Source organism: Psittacula echo (genome assembly GCF_963264785.1).
Source record: "Psittacula echo genome assembly, chromosome: 4".
NCBI classification, from domain to species: domain Eukaryota; kingdom Metazoa; phylum Chordata; class Aves; order Psittaciformes; family Psittacidae; genus Psittacula; species Psittacula echo.
Window position 1 is genome coordinate 59,022,525 of NC_137738.1, and position 23,456 is coordinate 59,045,980.

Consider the following 23,456-nt stretch of genomic DNA (forward strand, 5'->3'; position numbering starts at 1 on the left):
AGCTGAGTTTGCACATATTCAAAACCTGAGCCTGTCAAAAATTCCCTCCTTAATGTTCTTTGTTTGGGCTACTGTGAAACGGCGAATGCAAAAGTAGTCGACTGTTCAAGCAAACTGAGCAGGCTAGGCTAATTAAGAGGATAATATATATATATAATAAGAGGAAATTAAACAGATGGTTCATAATTTAGCTTTCGAATGCAAAATGATTTCAGCAGGAGTTAAGGGAATTAAAGATATGCATATTCATGATACAGAATTATAAAAGACTGTAAAACAGTATGAGAAACTTCAAAAAAAGACATCAGTCATCAGAGCTACTACATTTTCCAGTATGAACACCCATGGCTGTTCCTGCATTGGATGGACCAAAAAAGTTATTGAAGAATCCTGGGTCAGTGAATCAAAACCAGCTTTCACACTCCCAGAAATAGGTTCTGATGAATTAGAAAAATACTCTTTTCACACACATAATCACTATACATGTACACACTAATGCTACAAAACTTCAAATACCTTGAAAATGTGGCTTGAAATCAAAATCAATGACCCATAAAAAAGTTCAATGGTATAAAACCCCCACATAGCAGTTCTGCTATTTGAGCAATAGTTCAAGACTTCTTCAGTATCATGTAGTATCTTCAGCCAAAAAGTACAAATCTAGTTTCAGTAGAAGGTGGCCGGGCTGGTACAGGAAAAGAAAGCATCAAAACCCAGATTCCATTTCTTTGACTGGCTTTTCTGTAGTGCTTGACACCAAAGTGCTTTCATTTTCCAGCATTTTCTCAATAGTTTCTGCATCAACAGGTTTTACTCTTTCTTTTGACTTCTGCCGTTCATGGACCCAGGGGATGAAACATAATATAGCTCCACCAATAAGGGGAGGGACTCCAGCCAGGTAGAAGGCTACATCATAGCTGCCAAGGTGATCACGCAACAAACCTGTAAAGACAGGAAGTTACCATTAATAAAAAATGGGGTCTTGGGAGTCTACAAATATGTGTTTTCTTTGGATTCAGAAACTTGAGAGCTGGCACAGATTATTATAACCACTGATACGACTTCCTGATGGCCAAATGTAGGTCTATATACATTGAGAGGTACTCTAGAGTTGATTTAAAGATTCCAAGTAATGAAGAACTCAGTGTGTCACCACTCCACTGCTTAATTACCACCCATCATGGAGACGTTGTGATACGACGAGGGGTGACGGTTTTGAACTAAAAGAGGGGAGATTCAGACTGGATGTGAGGAAAAAAAAAATATCTTTACAATGAGGGTGGTAAAATACTGGAGCAGGTTGCCCAGAGAGGTGATAGGTGTGCCATCCCTGGATACACTTTAGGCCAGGCTGAATGTGGTTCTGAGCAACCTCAGCTAGATGAAGATGTCCCTGCTCATTGCAGGGTCAGTTTGGAGTCCTTCTGTAACTGTCACCTCAACAGCACAGCAAATGTCAGGTCCTCAATCTAACTGTATTCCTTTTTTGTGGAATGTTTCAAATCTGCATAACTTAATAAAGAAGACTGAAGCAACCTTTGGAGTATTATATGGAGAGTATCGTAGTATTATCTGAGTTCCGTAAATTAATAAGCCATGAGCAGCAGTTAAATTCACCATATACTCTGTAGCACATACTGGGAAATCTTCCAATTTAAGTGCACTACATACTATGTTGAATGGAAAATACAGCCAGAAAGACATGCAGCCATAGAAAACATATTAACAGCTACAGACCATAGAATCATAGAATGGTTAGGGTTGGAAAGGATCGTAAGATCACCTCGTTCCAATCCCCCTGCCATGGGCAGGGACACCTCACACTAAACCATGTCACTCAAGACTCTGTCCAACCTGGCCTTGAGCACTGCCAAGGATGGAGCATTCACAACATCATTGGGCAACCCATTCCAGTGCCTCACCACCCTAACAGTAAAGAACTTCTTCCTAATACCCAACCTGAACTTTCCCTGTTTATGCATATCTATTATGTTTAAGCATATCTATACTTACCTGCAATGGGTGGTCCGACTGTGAAAGGTATTGACATTAGTCCCAGTAGAAACCCTATGGCCTGGGAGACATCCTGAGCCCCAACAAGCTCAAAGGCAATAGGAGCCATAATGCATATGAAGCACCCATCAAACAGGCCCATTAAGAGACAGACAGCAATGAGACCTCCAAAGACATTGCACAGTGGAATCATCATGGACATCAGGCCAATAAAGAAGAATGAGGCCACCTAAACAGGATCAAGGAGAAAAAAAAAATATGTTGCATCAAATCAGCAAAGATTAAGGCAATAGGTGGGCTTACATTTGTAGTGAGTTAAACTGTCTGCCTGTATTTACTTTAAAATAAATATAAGCAGAATCCATGGATTACCACTATCAGAAGTTACATACCAAGATAAAACACACACATATAACTGTCATAACATGCAATCAAAACACATTTCAGTACTCATTTCACAGGTTTTCAAAATGCATTTGTAATGAACTATACTGCAGGGATTATGTAAGGCCATTTCTTGTGCGCCAATAGTTTTTGAAGTCACCCTCTGCTTGTTTCACAAATGAAAGCCACAAAAATAACAGAAGTTTAATACAGCTAATGCACTATAATTGGACTCATCGCTATTGTAATTACAAGTAAAAATACCAGTATTATGAGTGATTACTTCAGGATGCTTATATTCAACAGAGGTGTAATGTGGCAGTCTCATTTCAATTTTTCCATGTATTTCCCTGTACTCCTGTGGCCATGCATACGTACAAAGACTTATATTTTAATCTTAAATTAAGATTGTTATATTTGTTATAAATTAAAAGAATAAAATTCTGTCTTCCAGCAAAATAAAGCTGAATTAGAAAGAAAATAAAAAGGTAAAGAGTTCTGCTTATGCACCATCCGTATATCAGGACAGGAAACTGATGCCCTGCCTATCTGAACAAACATAGTTTCCAAACAAGACATACGCATTGTACATGCAAACCACTAAAGAAAAACATTGTCACTTAACAATTATTACACATCACAATTTTTTGATGGATAAGTGACATCAAAAATTACTTGACTAGAAAAAGTCTTCAAGCAGACAGATAGATGAAACTTAATTTTCAGAACAGCATAGCAATTCTTTTAGTTAATGTATTTGTAATGTGGTTATCTGCATTTTCACTTTTTATCTTAATATTGACATTTCCTAAAAGTGTAACAATGGGTATTAAATCAATGTGAATGAATGAGATACAGTACCAGTCTCTCATCAGAGAATCTAAAGTTACCTAACTATGGCACCAAATGCTCCATCTTCAGAAAGGTGGCTCTCCGCTAAGAATTGTTTTCAGTAATGTAGTACAGATAATAGCCATTAGATGTCTCCCTTGTTACTCATTTTAAAACAACAAAACAAAAACACCCAGCGGTTGACAACATGCAAGTTATTAGCTAAAGCTTTTCCAAAAATCTATATTAACACTGCTACGTTCTCAAAAAACATCATTTATAAGTGTGAAGGGTAAAATTGTATGTCCTCCTTCATCTCCAAGCTTCAGCATTTCTGGAAGCTGTGGCTCTTTGCAAGTAACCCTTTTCATTCAGCAAAATTTCCTCAGCTAAGCACCTCTCACATTCCCATGGCTTTACCACTGTGCACTACACACCGAGCATACTTAACACTAAATTATCATCTATCAAGAAGAGATCCAAAATACTTAACAGGAAAACATGACCAAAAAAAACCAAAACCCAAAAAAACCAAAAAAAACCCCACACCCCAAATGAACAACAACAACAAAAAATCTGTCTGCAACCATTATGAAATCATGGGATAAAACAGGGAAGCAGAATCTAGAGAATTCCCAAAGGTCTTCTCAAATGCTAATGGTTAGCAATTCCTTACATTCCCAGCTGAAAACAGCCAGCATGTAACAGACATGTTTCCTTAGCATTAAAAACATAAAAAATAAAATAATAATAAAAAAAAAATCATGAACTTTGCACCAAAGGCTCCTGTTATCAAAACCCATACATGGAGTTTCCTGGAGTTTTGATGTTTCTCAAATTTGAATCTCCAATCAGTTAATTCTGCTTACTTAATTGTACTTCCAACCAAAGCCTTCAGAATATTGTTTGACTATTCCTGTGGAACAATGTGAAGACGTACCTGTAAATAAACTTTTTTTGCACCGGGAATATAATCTGCAACTCTGCCAAAGATCAATCTGCCAACTCCTGAAGTAATGCCCAGACACAGCAGAAGCACTTCTTCTGGCATGCTGTTACCAAATCTGTCTTTTACATGGTTCATCTGTTTAAAAATAGGGTTAAGAAAATAAACTAGCTTTAGAACTAAAAGGAGGATAAACCTTAGAAAACTTGAGTTAAACAGAACTAATCTGTGAATTTCAGACTTACAAATACGGCTACAAATGATCAACTAAATCACTCTGCTTTTACAGATTTTAGAACAGTTTTGCACTGGCTTATCAGTACTAAGTGCAATACAACAAAACCAATCTAAATCACGTTGCTGCTTTATTCATAATTAGGAAACTTGATTGAAGAAACAACACGGCTGCATTTAACACCAAGAAAATAGAAAAGAGCCTGAAGTGTTCTCCCCAACCCCATCTAATTTCCTGGTCACGGATTTAATGTAACGCAGAATCCACAAGGCTGACTAGAACTGGCTGCTTCACTCGCTGGGGCATGCTGTGAGGTCTGAAGGCACTAAATGCTTAATGAGTATCATTGCAGTACTGTTCTGTGCATTAAGACAGAGATGCATGCTACCAAGCTTGTAAACGTAGCTCAGGGCAGGAGCAAGAAGCAGAAGGGTAGAGTGTTGAAGGTCAGGCGGTGCAAGTAGGAGGTGCCCCCCAGACTGTCTCAGCCTGACATCCACAACCACCATGACATCCAGGGGCAAGGAAGATGAGCAGGCCAAACACAATAGCAAGCACTTGTAGGAGAGGGTGCAGCTACAGCAGCACTGAATAAGGCAGGCAAAGAACAATTTATCAGCCATTCCAACCTGAAGAACTGAAGTATTGACTGACAGTCTTGATAGTAAGTCATCAACTACAAAGTGATGAACTACTAGTGTCAGTAATTCTGACCTTTCAAGTCCTGTTAAGGAAAAAAAAAATTTAAAAAAAAAAAAAAAATGGTTCCACAGTATCGGTTAGTTGTGGGTTTGTAATTTTTATTTTAAATCAACAATGAAGGCCAGAAATTACTCATAAGAAAGATTTTTTGCACAACCACATTTTGAAACGCACGTGGCATTACCAAACATGCCAAAGTGGGTGTTAAGAGATGTAAAAATAATTTGTGTAGTCTTGCAGTCTCTGTGCTCATACCTAGCTCCAAACAAGAAACTGTAACGACTCGGAGGTGTGAAGAAGCAAAAAGAAGAGACGGATTTTAAGTAAAGATGTTGTAAAAACAGTTGAGAGACCAGGGGACAAGAGGCTGACAGACCTGGATAGCAAAAGCTGCATACCAATTTTGTTATTAATTCTGATTATGTGATAATGTGTTGAACTACAGAACCCTTAATTTTGCATCTATAAAATCTCAAAGTCCAGTTTTAGTAAATACTTCTACAGCAAAGCAGTCAAGATTCTTTCCTGGCCAGAGATATGAATATACATATATTATGTATATATGTAAAATATACAAGCAGAGCCTTTTTTTCCACCCCCCTTTCAGCAGCAAACAGGACATGCTGAGTGATGGTGATTTTCTCAAGTATAAAATCAGCTGGGTTTTGTTTACATGTCACAAAGTCTATTGAATCCAATATTAATTTGTCCCATATAATTGATTTTGTTAGAAAGGAAATAAAAAAAAAAATAAGAGTTAGTGGTTTTGTTTTGGTTTTAAAAATATAACTACTAACTTTAATTGAGAACAGATGCTTGCTCTTTCTATTTTTTAGTTTGTTTTTTCTTTGCTTTTTAAGACACCTGTGGGAATAGAATATTATTTTGCATCTGGAATGATATTTCAAAATAAAAGATAAGTTGTTCTATTTATTCCCTTTCTGTCAAAGGTGAGAAGAGGAAAAGCTGACAGTTTTCCCACCTTTACCTGTGTGTGCCTGTCAGCACCTGCCGGCTCAGCCAGCAAGAGAAGCCAGGGTATTTTCTGCCATTCTTGTCACCTGTTCCACTTCCATGTTTCTGCAGCCTCTAGCTTGTTTAATTAGCAGACCCAATTCATTCGCTCCCTGCAGGCTTTTCAAGAGGTAAGATAAAGCTCTCCATCTAGATAACTGTTAACCCTGCATCTGTAACTGAGTAGGATTTCTCAAAGGAGCACTCGGGGTGAAATGCAGTCCTTTTAGACAAGTGGGAGAAAATAACCACTACTCATCTCAATCTTCAAATACTTAAATTAGGGGGTTTTGGGTTTTTTACCTTTCACCCCTCTTAAGCACACCCTAACATTAAAAGAGAGCTTCCAACTAAATGTAAGGAGGGGGGCAGTAGGCAGTGGCATAAGCCACCCAGATAGTTCGGTCTCTTTCTTCAGAGGTTTTCCAGACCCAAGTGCACAAAGCCCTGAGCAACCTGGTCTGATCTGAGAGCTGACTCTGATCCTTAACAGTATTCAATCTTCAGTGATACAGTCACTGAGCTGTAAGTAACAGCAGTATTATTAACTGAATATCTGAAAATGCAATGATTCAGGATTAATTCACTACTATAAGTGCTAACTCATTATGGTCTTACAGACACTTCTTGTAAGAATAGGTTAAATATATTTATGATGAAGTAGTTCTAATGAGATTCAGATTTCCACATATTTTTAGCTGTCAGAACTACTCAAAAATCCCGTGATGGGCAATTACTTGTGAATCTTCCCAGGCAGCATCTCATGCATTAACACTCTCATCATTGCAGAACTACACAGGCTGTAATTATATGACTCTAGGCATTATCTATGTCTATCAGTCAAATGGGGACCCAGGCACACAGACACATCAAAAGCCAAAGCATTTCCCTATGGGTTCCGCCTGCTCTCATTAACATAGCTAGCTTTTCACTCAAAGCTGCGTGCATGCCGAATGGCAGGTCTGTTCTTTCGAAATGTAGAAAAGGCGAGAGCCAACCAGTCCAGACTAGCATGGCTCCTCTACTAGCTTTAAATAAGCTATCTTTGTATAATCCAATTTTCCAAATCAAGACATAGACAGTGGACAATATAACTGAATACATCCTTGGCACCAATATTCTACCTTATACCCTTGCTCTCTTAGTATCAACATAATGCATACACAGATCTCCAAATTCTCATTACTGTTAGGATGAAACTAGAAAAAAAGATTAACCACTTGGTAGTGACTGGAATGCTTTCACAGATACTGTCTTCGCTAACCTCTGTCCATCCAACTGAGACCCAGATTTTGCCAAGATCTTCCACATCCAATGTGCACTCATTTCAGCTGTCTTCATGCACTGAATCAAAGAGAGCAATCTGAGCATAGCTGCAGTTCCTTTTTCCAAACACAAAGAACTTAAATCTGAATGAAGCAGTGAGGAACTAATAAGAAACAATACTCTGTCAACTGCCTTCTTCCTGTATTGTCCTGGGTTCAGCAGTAGCAGTCAGTTTTTCTCCTTCTTAGTAGCTGTTGCAGCACTGTGTTTTTGACTTTCAGCCTGGGAACAAAGCTGATAACAGCGATGTTTAGACTGACCAAGGACTTTGTGAGTCTCATGCTCTGCCAGGGAGGAGGAGAAGCTGGGAGGAAGCAGGGACAGGACACCTGACCCAAACTAGCCAAAGAGGTATTCCATACCACAGCACGTCATGCCCAGGATGTAGAACGGAGAGTTCCCGGAAGGGCTAGATCACTGCAGGGTGGGGGCGAGGTACCGGTTGGTGAGCGGTTGTATTCTCTTCCCTTGTTATTTCCTTTATCATTATTATTATTGGTGGTAGCAGTAGTGATTTGTGTTATACCTTAGTTATTAAACTGTTCTTATCTCAACCCGTGGGAGCTGCATTCTTTTGATTCTCCTCCCCGTCCCTCCAGAAGCGGAGGGAAGAAAGGTGGGGGGGGAAGTAGACTGTGTGGTTCTAATTTACAGCCTGGGCTTAAACCACGACAGTTCTTTTTGGCGCCCAACGTGGGGCTTGAAGGGTTGAGATAACAACAGATCTGACCGAGGCACAATGCTGATGTATTGGCTCTCAAAGCTGTTTCTCTTAATGTCACAGTTTCAGTATGCTGTAGCTTACTTAGAGCCGGTATTTGCTGTGTTAGTGTTTATCAAGTGTGGGCCTTGGGCTAGGGTTCTTGTTTCATTGTATTTTATGGTAATGGCTTGTAATGCGGGGGGGCTCCGGCAGCAGGGCGGGATGGACGTGGCCGTGGACTTGTACCTGGCCGTCCCGCTGCTCTTCACTGTCCTGGCCCTCGTCCTCGCGTCCGTCTGTGTGAGGCTGCGGGGAGCTGAGGGGGAGCGGCCCCGGGAGCCGGCGGCGGCCGAAGCGGCCCGGGAGAGGGGCCCCGGGAATCAAGCGGCGGCGGGAGTGGGGCCGGAGGCCGGCAAGGAGGCGGCTGCTGAGCAGCGGGAGGAGGCAGCGGAGGAGCCGAGCGCCGCGGCCGAGCCCAGCCCCGGGGCGGCCGAGAGCATCCCCCAGCAGCAGCCCACCGAGCCCCGTGAGCCTGAGCCCCAGGAGGATGCAGGAGACCCCGCAGCACTTTCCAGCAAGGCAGAGGAGGAAGATCTGGACTCAGAAAAAGAGGAGCTGGTGGTGAGAGAGCCTGCAAGCACAGCAGCTGCACCAGCCCCAGTGACAAGTACAGCAGCATCATTTGAGAGTTGTGAAGGTTTTGAATGGCCTTTGGGTACCCTTAGAACCTGCCTGCTGATTGTGATGGGGATCACCATGTTGGCACACACACAGAGTGAGTTCTACCCACGACCATTTTGTCTGATCTCGAGGGTTAAGCAGAGTCAGGTTTGGGTCTTGCCTGGGTTTAGACAATACAGGGGGACCAAGAGGTTTTCCCCAAGGCTGGACAGTCATGAGTGTCACGGTGTGTGGGACAGTATGGGCGAGTATCTAATCCACTGGGCCCCTCCAGTGCTTTGGAAGCGTCGGAGATGGAAGGCAGCTGTGTGGAGTCCCCAACAACAAGTTGCAGAGACTGCTGCAGGGGAGGGTGAATTATTTTGAGCCTGATGGGCCCATGACACTTCAGGCCATCAGGGCGGAGATGCAACATAGAGATGGACTCATGATCGAGGGGTGGACTTTGCAATGGGCCTCTCCTGCTCTGAAAGACTGTTACAAGAGATGGAGCCCACCATCATGGACCGAATGAACTCAGCAGCTTTATAGGGATTGGTCCGTGCACTAAGATAAGAGTGCACTGAGATGAGAGTGAGGGTATATGGAAAATGTGGGATCTGAGCATGACGTGAATGGTATGGAATAAGGGGTGGATACTGTCCTGGGTTCAGCAGTAGCAGTCAGTTTTTCTCCTTCTTAGTAGCTGTTGCAGCACTGTGTTTTTGACTTTCGGCCTGCGAACGGAGCTGATAACAGCGATGTTTAGACTGACCAAGGACTTTGTGAGTCTCATGCTCTGCCAGGGAGGAGGAGAAGCCGGGAGGAAGCAGGGACAGGACACCTGACCCAAACTAGCCAAAGAGGTATTCCATACCACAGCACGTCATGCCCAGGATGTAGAACGGAGAGTTCCCGGAAGGGCTGGATCACTGCGGGGTGGGGGCGAGGTACCGGTTGGTGAGCGGTTGTATTCTCTTCCTTGTTATTTCCTTTATCATTATTACTATTAGTGGTAGCAGTAGTGATTTGTGTTATACCTTAGTTATTAAACTGTTCTTATCTCAACCCGTGGGAGTTGCATTCTTTTGATTCTCCTCCCCGTCCCTCCAGAAGCGGAGGGAAGAAAGGTGGGGGGGGAAGTGGACTGCGTGGTTCTGATTTACGGCCTGGGCTTAAACCACGACATGTATATATTCCATTTTAGGAATTTCCACTCAAGTAAAGCTTTAGTAGGCTAAATTCAATGCAATCTCTTTCTCACTAATAGAAATGGCCAACAGCAATATATAGCCTAGAAAAGTTTGAGCACACACAAAGCACCATTTTCAAGTCCTGATGCAAATCCTGATGTCTGATACTTTCATTCACAACCACTGTAAGGATAAAGGAAATATTTACAGAGTACTGCTGGTACCATTCATAAATTGGACATATCATTCCTAACTGCTCCAAACTAAGTTTCCTGAAAGAGTGGATGACAGTTCTTTTGGTTTTGATTTTTCTTTCCAAGACAGGAAAGTAATCTGCCCTGAAGTATAAGCACCTATAATATCCAGAACAAGAATAATGTTTTTCCAGTACTAATTGGCCCTCTTAGCCATGCAACAATTTCAAATCCAGACACTCAAAATAATTCTAGACTTGTATAATGTATGAGACTTGGCCATCACTCTAGGCACAGCAATGCCTCCATAATCTACTGATTTGATTATTACTACCGTGGCTTTCAAAAACCCATTCAGTATTACTAGATGACATGATGGCTTTATTCCATCACTCAAGATTTCTTTTTTCCCCCAAGCTGTAAATGCAAAAAAGACAATAATAAACTAGTGCACGTTCACGTAAGGGTACTGGCAACTGACAGGACACAAGTGGAGTGGGTAGAAGGATTATACTGATGTTCATCTTCAAAAGTGCAATTAGATCATCAAAATTTCAGAAACATAAAAGCTTAGGTTTATTTCACACACATCCACTGATAAAAACAGCCTCACTGATGATGTACAGAACTTTCTGTGCCATTAGTGCTATCACAGAGCAGCCTTCCTTCAATGAAGGAGTGAACCACATTCCTGAACAAGCTGGTTCCTTCAAAGGCCTAGAGGAAAAAAAACCACTAACTAGTGGCCTTGACAAAGATCAAGAAATTTGCAGTGAACTGACCTGGCAGACTGAAAGTTTCAGGATGTGTTTAAAAACAAGGTATAAAGTAATTCTGGACAAATCGTTATTTATTCTCATAGATAAGGACTCGCCACAAAAATGAGGGAGAAGGGGGAAAAAAAAAAATATAAAAACTTGGTTGCCAGAGAACTGTATGATACCAGGCACAGTGAAGACAATTTAACACAAATACATTTCTGGTCCAGACGCCACCAATGAATCTTTTGCTGATGAGCCAAAAACTAGCGCGCAAACCAGCAACTCCTGACTCCTGAGCATTTACTGAAACAAAGATCTTAATGTTAAGAGACATAAAATAGCAATGCTAAAACCGAATGCAGACCCATTTGTAAGGGAATGCCATCATCCTGAGATGGCTACAATAGCATCTTTTTAGAAATTAAGTGTCTTCACGTGACAAAAATATGCATATATAAATCTTCAAGATAATTCCTATTTACTTACATGCCACAACAGTGAGAATATTTCTTTATCTCTGGACAATTTAATCTACGTAATGAACAAGGAAAAAATTAAAGAAACAAGTTGATTTTTACATGGCTATCAGGTAATTTTTCTACTATTCCACTAGGTAAGGAAAATTAAACAGAATAATCCATGTATCATGAAGAGACAGAGCAAGTATAATCCGAGTTTCTTAAGTAAAGCTGAATATAACAGTTAACAGGTTAAAAGTTAAGCCTATTTAACATAAAAAAGTTAAGAATTTAGATTAGATTAAAACAGACTGAGGTTGACAATTACATAGTTAAAGTAGTTTTGTTGGGGTTTTTTCCCCCCAAGAAAATAGCTAGTCCTGAAGAAATTTGCCAGTAATAAGAATCATAATCATCACCATCTCAAAGCTGTTACCTTTAAGAGCCTGTGAAGGACAAGTATGATTCCAGAGATCAAAATAGGCAACTAACACCATAAAATTTAAATTGGAAAAACCCAGACACTGGTTGTTAACCAATAAATGGTTTTCCTACTTAGAGTCACAAATGCTAATTACTTTTAAAGAAATTAAACCAGTGCTTATGTCTTGAGAGAATGACTGCCAATTTGTAGACCTGAAATATATTAAGGGAATAGTACCAGAAAGCATGCTGGGGACTGAAGAAAGCCTGAAGCATGGGAGGCAACTCCTACACTGCAGAACAAGACGTCCATGATTTCTGTTCTTTCCCTTTTCCACTCCATCTCTCAGGATATTTTCAGGTCCTATGCTTCAACAGTAGCTCCTAGAGACATCAACAGATACTGGAACCCACTGGAGCCACAAGAGACAGCATAAAGAAATGGGTACAAGGATACTGGTGGATTGGTGTGACTTAGGCAGCAGCAGCAAGACAGTTAAGGCACACATGTAACTGTGGAAGCTCACAGTGACTGAGAACAAGGATGAGGAATAAAGCCAGGGGTAGACAAGGACTGCTTACATGTAAATGAGAGCTGAGAATTGAATGATCAAATAACCTACCCTTTTTTAACATTTTTTAAATTGTTTCTCATTTGTGACTACAATCCACAGCTTGCAGTCTTAGTTCTGCTTGTTCTTTGTGGTCTGAAGCCACCTGTTTCCTGGGCTTATCTTACTCTAAAACTCAACTAGCCACTATGTCAAAAATTAGCTCTATCAGCAAGTCCTAGAGAGTTACAGGTCAATCACATTCACTTGAATTTCCAAAATAACAGCAGGAAAGAAAAAAAAAAAAAAAAAAAGAAAACAAAACAACAACAAACCCAAACCAAACACTAAAAAACTCAGAAACACCCACCAAGAAACAAAACCAAGCCAACCCACAACTGTTTTATCTAAATCATAAGCTAAGCATCAACACAGGTTGGTGAGAAAAATACCCTAATTTTCCTCTGTTACATGGCAGGTAGCAAACCTTGACAACAAGGGGAAGGGCAGATAAACAAATCTTGACCTTGGCCAGCATTTTGAAATTCCCTCAAACAAAAATTCTTATGAGCCAGACTGGAACATATGACTTAAATAGAACAACTGTAAACATGAATGTTCAAACGTTTGGAAAAGCTATTTTTAATTAATGATTCACTGCAAACTGAATATGCCAAAGAAGGCTCCATAAAAACCTGCCAAAATCTATCACTATTTAACATTTTCATTAATGATGTGGACAGTGAAATAGAGAATATACTTATTAAAAATGAAAATTACATCAAATGATGAGTATTGCAGGCACTGTAAAGAAAAAGACTGGAATTCAAAATTATTTTGGCAACCTGGCATACAAGTCAATAGTTGAAATAAATGTGTTTAATTTCCTTAAAAAACATTATGAGAAAATAATATTCAGAAAACACTGTATGATGTAAAAATTAGATGCATGAATACAATATGGAAGAATAATCTGGCAACAGACCTTTAGAGAGGAAGCTGAAGGTTTAGCAGATAAAACTTCAGCACGTTCCAATGTCATCGTATTGCAAAAATAATAGAATATTTATCAATTCATGCCATGTGACCTTCAGATAGTGCTCTGTACCAGTAAGCCCTCAGTCGAATTATTATATGCTGGTTTGGCCATTACTCACTATTAAAGACGTGGACCCAAGTGTACAGAATCCAAAAGAAAGATCTGGCAATAAGCAGAAATCTAATGAGCATAACCTAATTATCAAAAAAAAAAAAAAAAAACCCCAAAAAAATTTAAAGTCTTTTGCCAAAGTAAGTCTGTACTCAAAATAAACTGGGTAAACTCAAAAAACTGGGTAAACTGGATAAAGTACTGGGATACGTCCACTTTTATTTTCTATGATTTCTGAAGTAATTTGATGGGTGTCTTAGAAGTCACAAATACATACTTACTGAGTGTTATAACTTGACTTTTTTAATTATTGTTTATTTTTTAGCTCTAACTTGGTAAAACTCTCCTGCACGTTTGATTAAAAGTAACCTTATGACTGAAGGAAGCAATTACCTGACATCACAACTTAAATTTTAAAGACATAATGCAAGTCATTCTTTTCAAATCATTGCAGCATTTACTAATGCGATAAAGTGTTATCGGTTTATAACACGTAATTAAAACTAAGCACATTATATGATATGCTATGATTAAGAAATTATGGGCTATCAAAGCAATGGATTAAGATAACTTATACAAATACCCAAGTAACAAGAAAATACTTCATTAACCACTGACTATTAATGTTGTACGCACTGGACTTTTTAGATAACCACACCTTGGCTAATTTTTGTAAGTACAATTTAAGATGGATTCTCAAAGCAGCTAATAGGAGCAAAGCAACTAAAACCTAATACAGTAAGTTCATCCTCTTACAATATTAAATTAAAAGCTTATAGTATGGATTAATTTTATTTAGCATATTTAAGTAAAATTGCAATACAAGTCTGCTGTTACACATCCAGTTTAGTCTTCCCCAACTTTAAGAAAAATGCATCTATTGTACTAGTCTGTCTAGCGATAATACCTTGGCCTCAACTTTTGAACAAATAAAGTAAAATTTCATTAACCTAGCTTAAAAATAAAAATAATGAGAATACTGAGAAGAGGAATACATAACTTTCTTTACTGTGAGGGGGGGTGAGGCACTGGAGCAGGTTGCCCAAAGATGTGGTAAATGCTCCATCCCTGGCAGTGTTCAAGGCCAGGTTGGACAGAGCCTTGGACATGGTCTCATGTGAGGCAACCCTGCCTGTGGCAGGGGGATTGGAACTAGATTTCTTAATGTCCTTCCCAACACTAACCATTCTATAATTCTGTAACAGCATATACTATTTATCCAGAAATAAGTACAAGGGTTCGCTAACAGAAGTGATTTCCTTCCTTAATTTTGCCTAAATTAGGAATTGCTGGAAATATTGCATAAGTTTCATAGAAAGCACGTATTTAGCTTCTGACAATTCAATTCAGCAAAGCTGAAGGTAAGCTTACAATTGACTGTATGGGAGAACAAGTGGGACTGTGTATTAACCAAACTAAATGAAGCAGTAAGTGGAAAAAGGTGAGTGCTAACACCATAATACAAGCAAGACCTTTATTAGAATATTGTGTTAGCTACAACATTTACATGTCACAAAAGGATGTCTTCTCACTGCTGAACTTAAGATGTCTGCCTTAGAAAGCTAGTCTTCCTCACCGATAAAAAAAAAAGGCAGATTCTTTGAGAGGCAATTCAGAAGCCTGACCCTGATGCTCCAAATTGCTCTCTGGAGAAGCTTCTTATTCTTTGGACCATAAGGATGAGTTAGTCAAACTAAAGGTCTTTGAGTCAAGTGAGGCAAGTAAGTACCCGTCAGCTTGCAAAAGGTGTTGAAAGACAGCTAATAAAACTGATTCAAGGCCTCTGAAAGCTGCCATACTGAAAACCACACCAGGCGAGAACTCTTGTTCTGTAACTACTTACACAGGAAGATGACAAAAGCAAAGAGAAACATGGGAAGCTGGACTAAGATCAGAATGAAAATAAACATTTATTTACATCAGTAAAATTAACCAGGAACAAAAGCTTTTACTAAAGGATGGGTTTCCATTTTACAAAATAGCACTGCTACCTTAAGTAAATTTTCCAACCCATCAGTAGAAGTAGCAGTAAGATTACCAGACAAGATTGCATGACTCACTGGGACGGGGACAAGGGGGAAAAGGGTATGCACACACACACACACACACACATACACACAGAACAATGACTCACTACAGTAGCCCCTTCTAAAATTTACAAAGATTGCATTTCTTACCTATCTTGAACAGCACATACCAGTTAACTCCAGTTTAGTTGTGTAAGAAAAGTAGGGATTCATCCATCCATCTAAATGCTACAATGATACTGTCATCTTCTAAGAGACTGACTTCCTTAACAGATTTTTTGCTACTTTTATCAAGTTTTCAGGACTAGACTCCTTAGGTGAGTGTCCTGGGTTCAGCAGCAGCAGTCATTTTTTCTCCTTCTTAGTAGCTGTTGCAGCACTGTGTTTTTGACTTTCGGCCTGCGAACGGAGCTGATAACAGCGATGTTTAGACTGACCAAGGACTTTGTGAGTCTCATGCTCTGCCAGGGAGGAGGAGAAGCCGGGAGGAAGCAGGGACAGGACACCTGACCCAAACTAGCCAAAGAGGTATTCCATACCACAGCACGTCATGCCCAGGATGTAGAACTGAGAGTTCCCGGAAGGGCTGGATCACTGCGGGGTGGGGGCGAGGTACCGGTTGGTGAGCGGTTGTATTCTCTTCCTTGTTATTTCCTTTATCATTATTACTATTAGTGGTAGCAGTAGTGATTTGTGTTATACCTTAGTTATTAAACTGTTCTTATCTCAACCCGTGGGAGTTGCATTCTTTTGATTCTCCTCCCCGTCCCTCCAGAAGCGGAGGGAAGAAAGGTGGGGGGGGAAGTGGACTTCGTGGTTCCGATTTACGGCCTGGGCTTAAACCACGACAGTTCTTTTTGGCGCCCAACGTGGGGCTTGAAGGGTTGAGATAACAACAGATCTGACCGAGGCACAATGCTGATGTATTGGCTCTCAAAGCTGTTTCTCTTGATGTCACAGTTTCAGTATGCTGTAGCTTACTTAGAGCCGGTATTTGCTGTGTTAGTGTTTATCAAGTGTGGGCCTTGGGCTAAGGTTCTTGTTTCATTGTATTTTATGGTAATGGCTTGTAATACGGGGGGGCTCCGGCAGCAGGGCGGGATGGACGTGGCCGTGGACTTGTACCTGGCCGTCCCGCTGCTCTTCACCGTCCTGGCCCTCGTCCTCGCGTCCGTCTGTGTGAGGCTGCGGGGAGCTGAGGGGGAGCGGCCCCGGGAGCCGGCGGTGGCCGAAGCGGCCCGGGAGAGAGGCCCCGGGGACCAAGCGGCGGCGGGAGCGGGGCCGGAGGCCGGCAGGGAGCGGCTGCCAGTGGAAGAAGTGGGGGGTGGTCGAGAAGGGAAAGGAGGCGGCTGCCGAGCAGCGGGAGGAGGCAGCGGAGGAGCCGAGCGCCGCGGCCGAGCCCAGCCCCGGGGCGGCCGAGAGCATTCCCCAGCAGCCGCCCGCCGAGCCCCGTGAGCCTGAGCCCCAGGAGGATGCAGGAGACCCTGCAGCACTTTCCAGCAAGGCAGAGGAGGAAGATCTGGACTCAGAAAAGGAGAAGCTGGTGGTGAGAGAGCCTGCAAGCACAGCAGCTGCACCAGCCCCAGTGACAAGTACAGCAGCATCATTTGAGAGTTCTGAAGGTTTTGAATGGCCTTTGGGTACCCTTGGGACCTGCCTGCTGATTGTGATGGGGATCACCATGTTGGCACACACACAGAGTGAGTTCTACCCACAACCATTTTGTCTGATCTCGAGAGTTAAGCAGAGTCAGGTTTGGGTCTTGTCTGGGTTTAGACAATACAGGGGGACCGAGAGGTTTTCCCCAAGGCTGGACAGCCATGAGTGTCACGGTGTGTGGGACAGTATGGGCGAGTATCTAATCCACTGGGCCCCTCCAGTGCTTTGGAAGCGTCGGAGATGGAAGGCAGCTGTGTGGAGTCCCCAACAACAAGTTGCAGAGACTGCTGCAGGGGAGGGTGAATTATTTTGAGCCTGATGGGCCCATGACACTTCAGGCCATCAGGGCGGAGATGCAACATAGAGATGGACTCATGATCGAGGGGTGGACTTTGCAATGGGCCTCTCCTGCTCTGAAAGACTGTTACAAGAGATGGAGCCCACCATCATGGACCGAATGAACTCAGCAGCTTTATAGGGATTGGTCCGTGCACTAAGATAAGAGTGCACTGAGATGAAAGTGATGGTATATGGAAAATGTGGGATCTGAGCATGACGTGAATGGTATGGAATAAGGGGTGGATACTGTCCTGGGTTCAGCAGCAGCAGTCATTTTTTCTCCTTCTTAGTAGCTGTTGCAGCACTGTGTTTTTGACTTTCGGCCTGTGAACGGAGCTGATAACAGCGATGTTTAGACTGACCAAGGACTTTGTGAGTCTCATGCTCTGCCAGGGAGGAGGAGAAGCTGGGAGGAAGCAGGGACAGGACACCTGACCCAAACTAGCCAAAGAGGCATTCCATACCACAGCACGTCATGCCCAGGAGGTAGAACTGAGAGTTCCCGGAAGGGCTGGATCACTGCGGGGTGGGGGCGAGGTACCGGTTGGTGAGCGGTTGTATTCTCTTCCTTGTTATTTCCTTTATCATTATTATTATTGGTGGTAGCAGTAGTGATTTGTGTTATACCTTAGTTATTAAACTGTTCTTATCTCAACCCGTGGGAGTTGCATTCTTTTGATTCTCCTCCCTGTCCCTCCAGGAGCGGAGGGAAGAAAGGTGTGGGGGGGGGAAGTGGACTTCGTGGCTCTGATTTACGGCCTGGGCTTAAACCACGACAGTGAGTAAAATCAAAACACAGATTCTCAAACCTCTTTTCAACACATATTTACGAGGGCATCCATAGCACTTTGATATCAGAGGTCTACTTGTGGATGTGGTCATCATCGCCTCAGCTTTTACAGAGCTGGGTGAGGCACCTGTCTCATTCTACTGGGAAACACAGAAGAAAGCTCTTGTGAAAGTCTCAGTTGTAGATGAAATTCCCAAGCACACTTCCAAATATCTACCAGACCAGGGCCCAGAGAAATTGAATCAAGTAGTCATATTTTCATTTAAAACGCCACAAAGATTATAATTATAGTCTCTCCTGCTCTTCACAGAGATACGGCCTTTACTCAAGATACAAACATTTCAGTTCAATTTTCTTTCCTGCCTGGAGCAATCCAAAAACCATCTCTCCCTTTTCCTAGAAAATATTCCACTCAGTAGTAATGACAAATCTTAATCATTTAGAAAAGAACCTGAATAACAGCTCACAGCTTGACAATTACTGACAATCGAATGGGAAGAGTTAGGTTCCAGGATTTCCTCAAATGAAAATTCAAAACACATGGAAAGAAATTTGCAGTCTGATCAGGATTTTAAAAAGCAAAGAGAGTTTCTACGCAGCAATTTTTGGAGCAGAAATTGGACACAAACAGGTCTGTGTATGAGTAAGGGAAGGTTCTTCATTGTGGTGATTACTTTTCTTTAGTCTGTATGAAGATGGAAGGAAAAAAGTGTGATGTCAGGAGTCTGGGCACTTGTGGAACATGAATAGTTTAGTTCAGGTCAGAACGCTTCAAGCACCCAAAGACAGGATGCTGAGTTTACCATTAAAATGATTTAAAAGAGAGAGAGAATACACTTTACGATTTAATCTGACTTCAAACTATATGCTCTGTTTATTATTAGAATAATCTGTATTATTCAAGAGTACATTGACTAGTGTGCTTTTAGAGACTGACACAAAGGAAAACGTAATGTACTCAGACCTCTTAATCAGCTAGTATTGCACAAACCTGAGGAAATCTGCTTCTCTTATCCTTCAACATCATCTTGCTGTTTGTACCTGACTATACCTGCTACCTAGAATACTTTTTGTAAACTTTCATTTACTTCTAAAAAACCCAGAACTATTTGTTTTATTCTTTTCAGTTTCTATTCTTTCTGTACTTAAGATTTTTATTCTTTTCTAGTACTTATTTGGAAAACTTAGTTTAAATATGCTTTTGTTACAACTACAAGCAGGAAATAATCTCTTTTCCCACCTCCACCCACCCCAATGTCAAAAATGGACAGTCTAGCCAAGAATATATCTGCCAGATCAACATTGAGGAATACTGGGAAAGAAATGGGTGCACAAGATAGTTACAGAAGTGGATAAAGGGGGAAAATTTCACTAACCTGGGCAGTCAAACTGCAGCAGATGTTGAGATCTGAAGGGAGATAAATGCAAAGATTAGAAAAGCAAGTAAAGCAGAGGGAGCCACTGGGGTGTCAGAGGTATCTGCTTAATTATATTGGACCTTTACAAAGCAAGTGCCTTGTTAGTCTTCCCCTGGAGACAAATATGGCAGATTAAGTGGATGAGAAAGGCGATGGTGCTAAAATTGACAACTAGACCTACAGTTTAAACTTTTTAGAGTAACTACAGTATAGAGAAATATCTCCTTGACACACAGTTATCTGTTAGTACTGAACATAATTTGAAAGATATAAACCTATCATTACACAACAAACTGAAAGATCCTGGGAAATAAAAGATGTGATAAGACTTCAGACAAATGATTGATGTAGGAAATCTGAAGAAATGAAAAGGTTTCTTGAACAGCAGCCCATAAAAGCAAGTAAATGTAGTAATGGAGGCTGATTGTTTTCCAGTTTGTGTAAAAAAAAAAAAAAAAATCCAGATGTAACAATTAGATATTAAATGTTATTTTACACAAAATTCTAAAAGTAGCAAGTCATGACATAAGACAAATGGTTCACAAAACAGGGACAGTACTTACCTTACAAGAAGTAAATTTATTCAAGATGTGCTATGTGTATGCACTTTACTGTGGATATGTTTAAGTTTAGAGATTTTTGGTTACTAGATTACATGCAGTATACTATCATACTTTTCATCATACTTTGCACTCAGACATAAAGGACAACGTTTATATCTGTGCTTCTATTTGTATCCACTGTGGAATCCAGGGACTTAGGACTTAAAGGGAGGAGAGAGGTACAGCATTAGGACCGTACACACAGAATGCACAACCTGAAGAGCTTCACTTATTGCAAGATACACAACTCCTTTCTACTATGGTTTCTTGAGCAGATGGCATGTCCCATTGCAGGGAATACAAAGCAACTATCACTTTCTGTGCAGAGATAACCACTCTTACTTCTCAAATAAGAAGTCTAACTTAGAGATGCTGCACCTGACATCTTGTTGTGTTAGGGAACACAATAAGAGTAGAGGATGCTTGGAGAGTTACAAAAACATTTGTAAGCAATGATACAGATGATGATAAGGTCTTGTTGGGCAGAACATCAACTACTGCAGTGAGATTCATCCTGACTATCTTACAGCTTGTCCCCATATGGTACCTCAGATCTGCTTGAAGAAATCTTGGGTGATTTCTATACACTTCATATTTTCCAGTATAATTCTTCTTAATGACCCAAAGCTTTTGCTTGGGGAGGGTGCAGTCTACAAGTGGAAAATTATTATTTTTCTAATTGAGCAGAATAGAGACTACTTTGTCCTGATTAAATAAGGCCTTTCAAAAATCAGCTATATGGAAGTTAAGACAGTTTTAAAGTACATGGCATGAATTTCATCTAAGTTCCTAGACAAACTGTGGCTACAGAGGATTTAATGAGACCTTAGCTCTTCATTTCTCCAAGCTGATTGCACAGGAGGACAGTTTTTACTGGCATATGTTCTAGGGGGCGAAAGTTCAAACATGGAATCTGCACAGCAGAATCTGATCTTTTCTTAAGAAAAACAAGGCATGTCAGTGATATAGAGTGAGAAATGGGGCACTGGAATGGGTTGCCCAGGGAAGTTGCGAATGCTCCATGCCTGGCGGTGCTCAAGGCCAGGTTGGACAGAGCCTTGGGTGGCATGGTTTAGTGTGAGGTGTCCCTGCCCATGGCAGGGGGGTTGGAACTAGATGATCTTAAGGTCTTTTCCAACCCTAACTATTCCATGATTCTATAAAATGGCTGGTTGATAAAGTACAGAGTTGAAGGACAAGTTATCCTGATTCATTTTAGGAAGGTTGCCCAATGTGGTAAACAGTTGTAGAACAGTTAAATTCCATCCTTGAAGGCAAGGATCTTACATTACAGGGGCGGGTGTAAAATCTGCTAAAGATCTGTATTTTCTATAACCCATATCAGCAAGTCCTCCTATTCATTATGTTGTTTCTAAGGGAGAGAGGGGGGAGAGTCACAACATGGGGGAGGATAAGACTTAGCTAAAGAACAGGAACAAACTGGATGTTCCAGCAACAGATTAGGAAGTACAGACCAGCAGACAGCACTATCTTTTTGTCTGAGAACAGACTATCTGGGCAGAGTACTAGCCCCAGCAACTTTAAAGTAACACACATATAAGATCTGGAGAGAGACTAAGCCACACAGAACAGACTAATATTATCTGAGCCGTGTAATTCTGTGGGGCAGCCTAGAAAATTAGTTTGTCCATATGCATTAAGAAGTTCTTATGATTAACAAGTACTGTACAGCTATTCCAACCACCTCCATGCCCCTCCCAGGAATAAAAATGTGTGTCTTGTTAGGATGGTAAAGATTTTTGAATGTAATTTAGTTTCCACCTGAGAAGCAGACTGCCTAAATGATTTAACCTTTAAGTTCCTATCATCTGTTCTGATGAGATATCTGAAATACATTGCTATAAAGCTTCCCTATACAGTAAAAGGATCATGACCTTTCTCTCTGATAACAGAAATTACAACTGCAGTATTGTCCATAACTATCTTTAAGCACAGAGACTGTCTAAAGAACAGATTCCTGAGTTCTGAAGACAGTTTACATTTTGAAGGCACTGTATGTGTCACTAAAACCAGTGAGCTTCCCCAAGGGAACTTGTTGGCCCAGATGTCAAAAGGAGGTTCCCCCACAGACACTTAATAAACTCCTCTAGTATTTCACAAGGGCAGAAGCATATATATATATATATATATATATATATACATATATATACACACACATAAAATATCTGCCTGTGGAACAGGCCAAACTTCAACAGCCCTTGTGATCACACGTGCAGCCTGGTATACGGCACAATGTACATTTTCACTGTTTCATTTTGATCTGCAGGCCTGAACAGACTCTAGAACTTACTGCAAGAGAGGTACGCCCTTGCAAATGTGGAAACCAAAGAGGCCACTATCACCTTCATACCAAGGGAAAAGGTTTGACTTCTCCAAGGGTTTAAAAGCCCTACTGAGGTCTTTGATGAGGTCTCTAAATATTTCACCACTAAATATTTTCTGTAGAGAACATCTGTCTGAATTAGTCAGCTACCACAAAGACCTGGGTTAAAATCCTAGAAGCTGTCAACAAGTCAGATGACAAGAGCCTTGTTAATGGTTTTGACCTAACACAAGCTAAGGAACTTCACACATGCGGCATTGTAATGGAAATGTTGAATTCTGAAAGTCATGACATAAGAACCAGTCTCAATTATGTTTAATTTCAGTTTGCAGATGAATAGATTTCCCCAAAGTGTTGGTTTTTTTTTTTTTTTTTTTTTTGAGATGAAAATGAGTAATTTCCTACTTTGCAGGAAACTTCCTATTGTAAAAGGTGTCATTGGAAGGGCAGCTGAAACACCATATGAGGCAATGAACAGGAAACAAATTGAACTGGAAGGATTATCCAGGTGAAAAAGAGCCCAAAATGAATGGGTAATGACAACTCAAATGCTCAAAATGGGCCAAGCAGTCTCCAAAGGAAACACAGCAAGGTTCTCGATCTGTCACAGTTGTTTATGGACTGAGCAGAGCAGGAGATTAGTGGCCTGGTAAGAATGCTTGTCATCACTGGCACGTCTTCCCAGCCATTCCTAAGGTCTATAAAAAGAAAAGGCAGCCAAATTGATTGCCTT

General features: G+C 41.0%; 1 protein-coding gene across 1 annotated transcript in view; it reads right to left on the reverse strand.

Moving 5' to 3' along the window:
* Window positions 1-706: 706 nt before the first annotated feature.
* The window catches only part of SLC16A10 (solute carrier family 16 member 10), a gene marked incomplete at both ends in the record, with an annotated part of 75,304 nt that continues 52,554 nt past the window's right edge, over window positions 707-23,456 (reverse strand). Inside the window, 3 exons of the mRNA XM_080616933.1 lie at window positions 707-942; window positions 2,014-2,242; window positions 4,169-4,312. Coding sequence (XP_080473059.1) covers window positions 707-942; window positions 2,014-2,242; window positions 4,169-4,312 — 609 coding nt within the window. The remainder of the gene's footprint in view (window positions 943-2,013; window positions 2,243-4,168; window positions 4,313-23,456) is intronic.